At 42.8% G+C, this 12,142-nt stretch overlaps 1 protein-coding gene across 7 annotated transcripts in view; it reads right to left on the reverse strand.

Annotated features, from left to right (window-relative positions):
- LOC126985566 (ATP-binding cassette sub-family C member 5-like) overlaps positions 1–12,142 on the reverse strand; it is a 110,704-nt gene that overhangs the window by 39,924 nt on the left and 58,638 nt on the right. For all 7 annotated transcript variants that reach the window (XR_007738791.1, XR_007738792.1, XR_007738793.1 and 4 more), the window contains 7 exons: positions 7,615–7,695; positions 5,281–5,407; positions 4,612–4,797; positions 3,842–3,989; positions 1,477–1,632; positions 777–880; positions 266–413 (listed from right to left, as the gene is read on the reverse strand). Coding sequence is in view for 4 of the 7 variants with exons in the window: in XM_050840713.1 (XP_050696670.1) it covers positions 266–413; positions 777–880; positions 1,477–1,632; positions 3,842–3,989; positions 4,612–4,797; positions 5,281–5,407; positions 7,615–7,695 (950 nt within the window). In the remaining 3 variants the exon portion in view is untranslated. The remainder of the gene's footprint in view (positions 1–265; positions 414–776; positions 881–1,476; positions 1,633–3,841; positions 3,990–4,611; positions 4,798–5,280; positions 5,408–7,614; positions 7,696–12,142) is intronic.

Genomic DNA, 12,142 nt, shown 5'->3' on the forward strand with positions numbered 1-12,142 from the left:
GGGTTATATTTTAGTTCCCCCTCATAATTAATTTGACCAAGCATGTTTACACAGGTACTATACACTCTGATGTGCATTGCCTAACCTAACCTAACCTAACCTAACCTAACCTAACCTAACCTAACCTATATATCACGGCAGCCACTATAAAATGAAAGTCGCCTGTGCCACTCACGCCGAGGTTACCCAAGACAAAAGCCCCTCAAGAAAGCCTGCCAGTGGTGTAGCCAGCCCCTCCTCCCCTTCCAGCAGCACCTCAACCCACCTGAGATCTTCCTGGAGAACGAGTCTTCCCATGAATACATTTTGATGAGTCGCATGCTGTTAAGAACCTCGCTCATCAGGGCCACACGCTTGTCCGTCACCTTCACCGTCTCTGTCCTGATGCTGCTCTGGGCCTTGGCGATCACTGCCTGGGGTTGACGTGAGTAAGTGAGTGCATGAGTAAATTTGGTCTGCTTCCATACAAAATCTTATTCTCATGCAAGGCAACAGAAGTATTTGTAATATTAGTAACTTAACCCCTTGACTGCGGATTTCCTACAAGAAGACATCACCAAGCTACAGGAACGGAACAAAAAGTGGCTGCTACAATTCAATGAAGAGAAATGTAAAGTCATGCACCTTTGGAAGGGAAATCCAGCATACCAATACCACATGGGAAACACTCCACTATCCACCACAGAGGCAAAGAAAGAACTGGGACTATATGTTACCAGCCTACCATGGAAGGAGAAATTCGTGCCAATCGCAGCGGACGGGTTAACAAGACCTACCATGAGGGGATAGAAGAGTATGTAGACGCCTTGGCCGAGCAGTGACCAAGGGCCGAGGATGTAGAGGCAGTAGATGACGCTCATGGTGAAGAGGACTGGCATGGCTGCAGGGAAGAATAGAACACAAACAAATGATGAAGGAAAATGTAGCAAAAGAGAGTAAACCCGACACCAACTCACTATGACACAAAAGATACAGACATTGAACTCACACCCCACTACGATGTTATCCGTTTCTCCCTATCCTCTCATTCATCAACCCCTATTCCCCTCTTTCCCCTTACCCCCTTACCCCTAAATCTCGACACCAACTCACAAAGACACAAGATACAGACATTGAACTCACACCCCACTACGATGTTATCTGCCACTCCCTCTCCCCTATTCCCCTCTTTCCCCTTACCACCTCACCCCTAAATCCCAACACCAACTCACAACAACACAAAAGATACAGACATTGAACTCACACCCCACTATGATGTTATCCGCTTCTCCCTATTCCCTCATTCGCTAACCCCTATTCCCCTCTTTCCCCTTACCACCTTACCCCTAAATCCTGACACCAACTCACAAAGGCACCAGAGATAAAGACATCGAACTCACACTCCACTTTGCTATGCTCCACTTCTTCATACCCTACTTTATTTGTCCTCCCCTCACTCCCTTTTCCCCTTACCCCTTAGTCTCAACGCCAACTCACCGGTTATGAAGACGCAGGAGAGGCAGGCTTCAAAGAGTCTCTCCATGTCGTTGTTGGAGAAGTTGATGATCTGCGCGGACAGCCTCTCCCCACCAGTCTTCAGCCGCAGAACCTTCTTGTAGATCATCGCCTGCACCGCCCCTGTGATCCTCGTAGCTGTGGGGGTTAGGATATTGGTTAGTTAGGTGAAGAAAGTCAAAGAAACCCAAAATATCCTTCCATGGGCCGTAGAATAGAAGGTAACCCACATAATCCTATCCATTGTATCCTATCCTATCGTCTGCGCTGCCCCTGTTATCCTAGTAGCTGTGGGGATTAGCATATCGGTTAGCTTAGTAAAAGAAAGCCAAATAAACCCAAAATATCCTTCCATGGGCCGTAGAATAGAAGGTAACCCACATAATCCTATCCATTGTATCCTATTCTATCGTCTGCGCTGCCCCTGTTATCCTAGTAGCTGTGGGGATTAGCATATCGGTTAGCTTAGTAAAAGAAAGCCAAATAAACCCAAAATATCCTTCGCTGGGCTGTAAAATAGATGGTAACCCACATAATCCTATCAGCTATATCCTATCCTATCGTCTGCGCTGCCCCTGTTATCCTAGTAGCTGTGGGGATTAGCATATTGGTTAGTTTAGTAAAAGAAAGCCAAATAAACCCAAAATATCCTTCGCTGGGCTGTAAAATAGATGGTAACCCACATAATCCTATCAGCTGTATCCTATCCTATCGTCTGCACTGCCCCTGTGATCCTAGTAGCTGTGGGGATTAGGATATCGGTTAGTTTAAGTAAAGAATGCCATAGGAAGCTAAAATATCCTTCACTAGGCCGTAGAATAGATGGTAACCCACATAATCCTATCCGTTGTATCCTATCCAATCATCTGCACTGCCCCTGTGATCCTGTAGCTGTGGGGATTAGGATATTAGTTAGTTTAGGTAAAGAACGCCAAAGAAACCCAAAATATCCTTGGCTGGGTCATAGAGTAGATGGTAACCTGTATAATCCTATCCGTTGTATCCTATCCTATCATCTGCGCTGCCCCTGTTATCCTAGTAGCTGTGGGGGGTTAGGATATTAGTTAGTTTAGGTAAAGAACGCCAAAAGGAAGCTAAAATATCCTTCACTGGGCCGTAGAATGAGTTGTAACCCACGTCTCCTCTCCCTTTCAATCTCCCAACAACTTTCCTTCCTTTCCTTTGCCCTCCTCTTCCTAAGCTTTCCTTTCTTTTCCCCTTCGAGGTCACCTAAAGCCTTCTCTTCACAATCGAGCTCCATTTCCCATACCCTTCCTCTCCTCTCCCTTTCGAACTCACCCCGACCTTCCTTCCTTTCCTTTGTCCTCATCTCTTATCTTTGCCTTCCTTTCTTTTCCCCTTCGAAGTCACCAACAGCTCCTCCTCTTCACCTCCCTTTCGAACTCGCCCCAACTTTCCTTCCTTTCCTTTGCCCTCCTCTTCCTTTGCCTTCCTTTCTTCACGCCTTCGAAGTCACCAACAGCTCCTACTCTTCACCACCATCGAACTCCACTTCCCTTTCGAACTCGTCGCGACCTTCCTTTGCCTTCCTTTCTTCACCCCTTCGAAGTCCCCAAAAGCTCCTCCTCCTCTTCACTATCGAACTCCACCCGGCCTTCCTTCCGTTCCTTTGCCCTCCTCTTCCTTTGCCTTCCTTTCTTCACCCCTTCGAAGTCCCCAAAAGCTCCTCCTCCTCTTCACTATCGAACTCCACCCGGCCTTCCTTCCGTTCCTTTGCCCTCCTCTTCCTTTGTCTTCCTTTCTTCACGCCTTCGAAGTCCCCAAAAGCTCCTCCTCCTCTTCACTATCGAACTCCACCCGGCCTTCCTTCCGTTCCTTTGCCCTCCTCTTCCTTTGCCTTCCTTTCTTCACCCCTTCGAAGTCCCCAAAGGCTCCTCCTCCTCCTCACTATCGAACTCCACCCGGCCTTCCTTCCGTTCCTTTGCCCTCCTCTTCCTTTGTCTTCCTTTCTTCACGCCTTCGAAGTCCCCAAAGGCTCCTCCTCCTCCTCACTATCGAACTCCACCCGGCCTTCCTTCCGTTCCTTTGCCCTCCTCTTCCTTTGTCTTCCTTTCTTCACGCCTTCGAAGTCCCCAAAAGCTCCTCCTCCTCTTCACTATCGAACTCCACCCGGCCTTCCTTCCGTTCCTTTGCCCTCCTCTTCCTTTGTCTTCCTTTCTTCACGCCTTCGAAGTCACCAATGGCTCCTCCTCTTCACCACCATCGAACTCCACTTCCCTTTCGAACTCAGCCCAACCTTCCTTCCCTTCCTTTGCCCTCATCTCCCTTAATCAATATACTATAAATAGGTGAATATATCAAGGTAAAGAAGGCCATCAGTACCCACCTGTGTGAGTGCCCACCACGAACATGGCGTTGAAGGCGGCGCCGCGGCTGAGGTTGATGGCGAAGGTCCCCACCGTGATGAGGCTGGCATAAAGGAGGTCAGTCTCAGGCTCAGCGATGTAGTCCAGCACCAGCTTCAGCATTATGGACTGGAGGAGAAAGAAACGAGTGATAACCTAAAAATACAAGCTTTATATCCTACATGCTTTGCTGCTCTCCTGCGTCATGTACGGTACTTTGCATATCCTATATACGTACTGGGCCGAAGAACTGTCTTGCTCTGCTGTATTTTAATTTCTCTCTTTATCCCAGATTTCGTTCAGCAGCTGTATGATTTTTCCCTTTATTTTTACGTTTCGGCCAATGGCGCTGGTACGCTTTCTTGGTGGAGCCTGATAGTTGGCCCCAGCTAGACCGTTGTGGCGCAGGCAAGTGTTTATAATGGCGCCATCCTGCTTGGCTCATGCTACCCCCCCCGGAGCTCATCAATGACCCTCTCTTTTAGATTTAGAGAGAGAGAATCTAGACTCCGGGTTGACAGGTGGTCTTCAGGACAGTATGTGGGTAGTCTTGGGCCGCTCGGCAGTGACTGAAAAATCGCAGCTTGCAAGAATTATAAACTAAAATATATAATCCTTGGCAGCTTGTGGCACTGAGCGGGGCGCAAACCCACGACGTCCTGAAAGCGGCGCCGTCACGCTGACCACTCTGCCACCCTTCCCCTTTATTTTTTTTATTTATATCTTATAGTGATTTGCTTCCTATACTCACCGGGCCGAAGAACTGCAGTATATTCTGGATAACGGAGATAGTCATGCAAACGATCACTCTGGTTCTCATGGCCCTCCAGACGGCCCTCCAGAGCTCCGGCTTCCTTTTGGTCTTCGTCATAATATCCTTCTCCTCCTCCCAGAGCCGCTCCATCCTCGTAGAGTTGACCTCCGCGCCGTCCTCATGCTAGGTCAAAAGGTCATGGTTAGTGTGTGTGGGGTCTCTCTCTCTCTCTCTCTCTCTCTCTCTCTCTCTCTCTCTCTCTCTCTCTCTCTCTCTCTCTCTCTCTCAATATAAGCATTAAAGGGAAGAAAACAAGAGAAACAAAAGAAGAAGAAGAACAAGAAGAACAAGAAGAACAAGAAGCAGAAGAAGAAGAAGAGGAGGAGGAGGACAGTAGGTAATATTAGTAACGTATTTGCAGGAGGTATAAATATTTAAAGTAGCAGCAGCAGTAGTAGTAGTAGTAGTAGTAGAAGTAGTAGTAGTAGTAGTAGTAGAAGTAGTAGAAGTAGTAGTAGTAGTAGTAGGATGCATGGAGGTGTAGCAAGTGGAGCAAGTGGCAGGTGGAAGAGGAGGCGCAACAGGTCAATATATAGCAAGTGGAAGCGTGAGAATCGGTGTAGAAGGCGGAGATGGAGTATGTGGTAAGTGGAGGCGTGTGGTTACTTGTAGCTTCCACATGTCCCCTGGGTCGAGGCCGTGTCTGTAGGCCTTGATCATGAGCTGCGTGAGCCAGGTGACACTCAGGTAGCTGAAGAAGCCCGCGTTGTTGCTCGGGAGGAGGTTCTTGTCCCTGAGGCGAAGAGAAGGAGGTCAGGGAAAAGAAACGTGATAAAAAGAAGGAAGAGAGGAAAAGCAGTTCTAATGATGAGGATGTTAAGGTTCTTGTCCCTGAGGCGAAGAGAAAGAGGTCAGGGAAAAGAAACGTGATAAAAAGAAGGAAGAGAGGAAAAGCAGTTCTAATGATGAGGATGTTAAGGTTCTTGTCCCTGAGGTGAAAAAGAAGGAAAAAAGGATATACAGTTCTAATGATGAGGATGTTAAGGTTCTTGTCCCTGAGGCGAAGAGAAGGAGGTCAGGGAAAAGAAACGTGATAAAAAGAAGGAAAAGAGGAAAAGCAGTTCTAATGATGAGGATGTTGAGGTTCTTGTCCCTGTGGTGAAAAAGAAGGAAAAAAGGAAATACAGTTCTAATAATGAAGGCGTTGAGGTTCTTGTCCCTGTGGTGAAAAAGAAGGGAAAAAGGAGATGCAGTTCTAATGATGAGGATGTTAAGGTTCTTGTCCCTGAGGTGAAAAAGAAGGGAAAAAGGAGATGCAGTTCTAATGATGAGGATGTTAAGGTTCTTGTCCCTGAGGTGAAAAAGAAGGAAAAGAGGAAATGCAGTTCTAATAATGAGAATGTTAAGGTTCTTGTCCCTGAGGTGAAAAAGAAGGGAAAAAGGAAATACAGTTCTAATAATGAGGGCGCTGAGGTTCTTGTCCCTGAGGCGAAAAAGAAGGGAAAAAGGAAATACAGTTCTAATGATGAGGGCGTTAAGGTTCTTGTCCCTGAGGTGAAAAAGAAGGAAAAAAGGAAATACAGTTCTAATGATGAGGGTGTTAAGGTTCTTGTCCCTGAGGCGAAGAGAGAAAGAGGTCAGAGAAAAGAAACGTGATAAAAAGAAGGAAAAGAGGAAAAGCAGTTCTAATGATGAGGATGTTAAGGTTCTTGTCCCTGAGGCGAAGAGAGAAGGAGGTCAGAGAAAAGAAACGTGATAAAAAGAAGGAAAAGAGGAAAAGCAGTTCTAATGATGAGGGCGTTAAGGTTCTTGTCCCTGAGGCGAAGAGAAGGAGGTCAGGGAAAGGGAACGTGATAACTTACTTAACTTACTTTACTTACTTTACTGACTTTACTTCTATCTTAACTTACTTTACCGACTTAATTTGACTTACTTAACTTACTTTACTTACTTTACTGACTTTATTTCCTCCTTAACTAACATTACTGACTTAATTTGACTTACATAACTTACTTTACTGATTTTATTTATTTCTTAACTTACATTACTGACTTAATTTGACTTACTTAACTTACTTTACTAACTCAATTTCCTTCTCAACTAACATTACTGACTTAATTTGACTTACTTGACTTACTTTACTGACAATTTCTATCTCAACCTACTTTACTGACTTAATTTTACTTACTTAACTTACTTTACTGACTTTATTTCTTAATTAACTTACTTTACTGACTTAATTATACTTACTTAACTTACTTTACTGACTTTATTTCTTACTTAACTTACTTTACTGACTAAATTTACTTACTTAACTTACTTTACTGACTTTATTTCTTACTTAACTTACTTTACTGACTAAATTTACTTACTTAACTTACTTTACTGACTTTATTTCTTACTGAACTTACTTTACTGACTAAATTTACTTACTTAACTTACTTTACTGACTTTATTTCTTACTTAACTTACTTTACTGACTTTATTTCTTACTTAACTTACTTTACTGACTAAATTTACTTACTTAACTTACTTTACTGTCTTTATTTCTTACTTAACTTACTTTACTGACTTAATTATACTTACTTAACTTACTTTACTGACTTTATTTCTTACTTAACTTACTTTACTGACTAAATTTACTTACTTAACTTACTTTACTGACTTTATTTCTTACTTAACTTACTTTACTGACTAAATTTACTTACTTAACTTACTTTACTGACTTTATTTCTTACTTAACTTACTTTACTGACTAAATTTACTTACTTAACTTATTTTACTGATTTCATTTCTTTCTCAACTTACTTTACTGACTTTATTTCTTTCTTAACTAACATTTTTTACTGAATTTGACTTACTTAACTTACTTTAACTTACTTTACTGACTTAATTTGACTTACTTAACTTACTTTAACTTACTTTACTGACTTAATTTGACTTACTTAACTTACTAATACTTCTATCTTAACTTACTTTACTATACTTAATCTGACTTACTTTCTCGCGGGTCGGCATGGCAGGAGGTGCTTGAGAGCCTGACTATACTTGGATTGGCAACACCGCGTCTCCTTGTCCTCGCTGGAAAGAAAAAGAATAATATTAATAATGAGGAGGAGGAGGAGGAGGAGGAGGGGGTGACGATGATGATGGTGGTCGTAGTAGCAGTAGAAGTAGTAGTAGTAATAGTAGTAGTAGTAGTAGTAGTAGTAGTAGTAGTAGTAGTAGTAGTAGAAGCAGTAGTAAGAATAGGAAGCAGAAGATTAAGAAACAGAACTAAAAGAAGAAGAAAAAGAAGTAGAAGAAGAACAAGAACAAGAAGAACAAGAAGAAGAACAAGAAGAAGAACAAGAAGAAGAAGCAGAAGATGAAGAAGAAGAAGAAGAAGAAGAAAGCAATTATGAAAGAAACAGGAAGAAGAAATTACAGCTTAAAAAGTGGAAGAAAGAGGAAATAAAACAGACGATGTATTATTAAGAAGAAGAGGAGGAGGAAGAGGAGGAGGAGGAGGAGGAGGAGGAGGAGGAGGAGGAGGAGGAGGAAGAAGAAGAAGAGGAGGAGGAGGAGGAGGAGGAGGAGGAGGAGGAGGAGGTCCCCACTTATATATACATTAATATTCAACGAGAGTATACATAGCTAACAGAGGAAGGAGGAAAAAAATAACAGAAAAAGCTGAGAGGAGAGAAAGAAGAAATAAAAGAATAAGAGGAACGGAGAGAAAAAAAAGAGGAAGGAAAGGAAGAGTAAGAGGAGAAATAGAAAGATGAAGAAAGAGTTTGAGGAGAAAGAGGAGGAAACGGAAGGAAAAGAATAGATAGGAAGACGAGAAGGAAGAGGAGGAGGAAAAGGAAGAAAGAGAAGAGAAAAACAACAGGAGGACGGGAAAGAAGAAAAGAAAGAGAAGTAAAAAGAAGAAAATTAATATAGAGGAGGAGAAGGAGGAGGAAGAAGAGAACAAGAGCAGGAAGAGAAGAACTAGAAGAAGAGGGAGGAGGAAGAAGTAGAGGAAAAGAAAGAGAAGGAAAAAGAAGAAAATGGATACAGAGGAAGAGGAGGAGGAGGAGGAGGAGGAGGAAGAAGAGAGCAATAACAGGAAGAGAAGAACTAGAAGGAGGGGGAGGAGGAGGAAGATGCAAAGTAGTATGAAGATTATAACTAGGAAGAGGAGGAGGAAGAGGAAGAAGAGGAGGAGAAGCAGAAAAAGAATACATAAACAAACACAAACACTCTCACCCAATTTAGCAGAAGAGAACGAAGAGGAGGAGGAGGGAAACGAGGAAGAAGAGAAACAGGAAAAGAATACAATCACAAACCCTCTCATAAAGCACCCAATTTAGCAGAAGAGAACGAAGGAGGAAGGAGGAGGAGGAGGGCCAAAGGTCATGTAGGTACCCATTATATCACCAGAAGTAGGCCAAGGCTAGCGAGGGATGTCAGAAGGCCGAACTAACACATTGGACATGTATAGACACTCCCTTGCGTGCTGTCTGCTGAGTGGGCGTGACTATATATTAGCTCTTGGAAGGTGGTTGAGAGAAGGAATAAGAGGAGGAAGAGAAGAGGAGGAGGAGGGAGGAGGAGGAGGCGCCCTGTTGCACTACTGAGTGTCATGATCTCTCTCTCTCTCTCTCTCTCTCTCTCTCTCTCTCTCTCTCTCTCTCTCTGTGCGTGCAAGTGAATTCTCTGTGTGTGTGTGTGTGTGTGTGTGTGTGTTTGCTACTCACACAAGAAACTGAGCTCACAGGAAACACACGCAACTCCCTTCCTGGAAACACAACTTGTAACACAACGACCGCTATAATAGTAACACCGCCTTGGTAATACACAATACCAATACCAATACTAATACTAATACCAATACTAACACCAACACTAATACTAATACCAATACTAATACCAATATTAATACTAATACCAATACTAATACCAGTACTAATACCAATACCAATACTAATACTAATTTTTTTTTTACAGCAAAGGAGACAGTTCAAGGGCACACAAAAAGCAAACATTAATGGAAAAAAAAAGCCCGCTATTCACTGCTCCTGAAAAGAATCCAAAGAGGTGGCCGAAAGATAGGTCAGTTTTGGGAGGAGAGGTGTCCTGATACCCTCCTCTTGAAAGAGTTTAAGTCGTAGGCAGGAGGAAATACAGATGAAGGAAGATTGTTCCAGAGTTTACCAGCGTGAGGGATGAAAGAGTGAAGATGCTGGTTAACTCTTGCATAAGGGGTTTGGACAGTATAGGGATGAGCATGAGTAGAAAGTCGAGTGCAAAGGGGCGGAGGGGGGAGGCATGCAGTTAGCAAGTTCAGAAGAGCAGTCAGCGTGGAAATATCGATAGAAGATAGAAAGAGAGGCAACATTGCGGCGGAATTTAAGAGGTAGAAGACTATCAGTATGAGGAGGAGAGCTGATGAGACGAAGAGCCTTAGCCTCCACTCTGTCCAGAAGAGCTGTGTGAGTGGAGCCCCCCCACACATGAGATGCATACTCCATACGAGGGCGGACAAGGCCCCTGTATATGGACAGCAACTGTGCAGGGGAGAAGAACTGGCGGAGACGGTACAAAACGCCCAGCCTCGAGGAAGCTGATTTAGTAAGAGATGAGATATACCAATACCAATGCCGATACCAATACTAAAACCAATACCAATACTAATACCAATACTAATACTAATACTAATACCAAAACACTAATGATAATCGCTTGAACTTAATAACGAAAGTGGAATAAGTGAAGAAGAAGAAATAGTATAGAGAAAAGTAAAGAAAGATGCGAGAAGAAAATGAAGCCGAATAAGTAAAGAAAGAAAAAAAAAAAAACTATTGGAAGGACGAAAAGTTATGAAACAAGCAAAAAGAAATAAGGAGAAAGAAAATAAATGACTACGGAAAAGAAAATAAATAGCTACATAAATAAATAAAAAAGAAAGAAAGAAAGAAAACAATGGAAGAACTCAAAGCGAAGAACGAAACATCCTAAAACAAGACACAAAACATGGCTCCGTCTAGACTGCTAATATTTATACGACGTCGCCTCTTCGTTACATAAGGCGTTTGTTTGCATTATTAATCCTTCTAAGTGCCTATGGGGCCGACACACACACACACACACACACACACACACACACACACGCGCGATCCTTATGCAAGTCGCGTTCTAATGGGATGGAAAAAATGTAAATATGTGGTCCAGGTTATATTACTAAACCTGCCACTGCGTCCAGGTGATATATAGAGCTACACACCTGTCCTCTCTCTCTCTCTCTCTCTCTCTCTCTCTATCTCTCACATGTTTCCTGTCGTCTTTCACAACTTAATCTTTGTTTTGAAATATTTTAACGCGCAAGAATTTGGGTGATTCATATATTCTCTCTCTCTCTCTCTCTCTCTCTCTCTCTCTCTCTCTCAACGTAGGATGTTTTGATGTAAGCCTAGAGAGAGAGAGAGAGAGAGAGAGAGAGAGAGAGAGAGAGAGAGGTGGTTGTGTGTTGTCTCAGTTGCCAAGTGTTGCTTTAATGAAATGGCAGGCACTGTTTTTAATTAATACATTTCTTCCTTTGTTTTGTTCTTTTATTCAGTATTTTCCTATTTTTCTTTATTTTTTTTCTATATTTTCATCTCTTTCTTGTTATTTTTCTTTCCTTTCGTTTATTTTCTTCTTATTTCACGACTCATTTGGAATTCTAGATAATTTCTTATCTTACGCAGTTCCCTTCACATCCTCTCTCTCTCTCTCTCTCTCTCTCTCTCTCTCTCTCTCTCTCTCTCTCTGTCTCGCTCTCTGTCCCTAAACATATTTCCTTCCCTTCCCGTGCTTTCGTTCCCTTCCCTTCCTTTCTTTCTCTTTCCTTCTTTCCCTTCCCTTCCCTTCCTTTCTTTCTCTTTCCTTCTTTCCCTTCCCTTCCCTTCCTTTCTTTCTCTTTACTTCTTTCCCTTCCCTTCCCTTCCCTTCTTTCTCTTTCCTTCTTTCCCTTCCCTTCCTTTCTTTCTCTTTCCTTCTTTCCCTTCCCTTCCCTTCCTTTCTTTCTATTTCTTTCCTTCCTTCCTTCCTTTCCTTCTTTCTCTTTCCTTCTTTCCCTTCCTTTCCCTTCCCTTCTTTCTCTTTCCTTCTTTCCCTTCCCTTCCTTCCTTCTTTTCTTCCTTCTTTCCTTCCCTTCCTTTCTTTCTCTTTACTTCTTTCCCTTCCCTTCCCTTCCTTTCTTTCTCTTTACTTCTTTCCCTTCCCTTCCCTTCCCTTCTTTCTCTTTCCTTCTTTCCCTTCCCTTCCTTCCTTCTTTCTCTTCCTTCTTTCTTCCCTTCCTTCCTTTTCTTCTCTTTACTTCTTCCTTCCTTCCCTTCCTTTCTTTCTTTACTTTTTTCCCTTCCCTTCCCTTCCCTTCTTTCTCTTTCCTTCTTTCCCTTCCCTTCCTTTCTTTCTCTTTCCTTCTTTCCTTCCTTCTTCTTTCCTTCCCTTCCTTCCTTCTTTCTCTTTCCTTCCTTCCCTTCCTTCCTTCTTTCTTTCTCTTTCCTTCCCTTCCTTCCTT

This window comes from Eriocheir sinensis, chromosome 59, assembly GCF_024679095.1.
Source record: "Eriocheir sinensis breed Jianghai 21 chromosome 59, ASM2467909v1, whole genome shotgun sequence".
NCBI lineage: Eukaryota > Metazoa > Arthropoda > Malacostraca > Decapoda > Varunidae > Eriocheir > Eriocheir sinensis.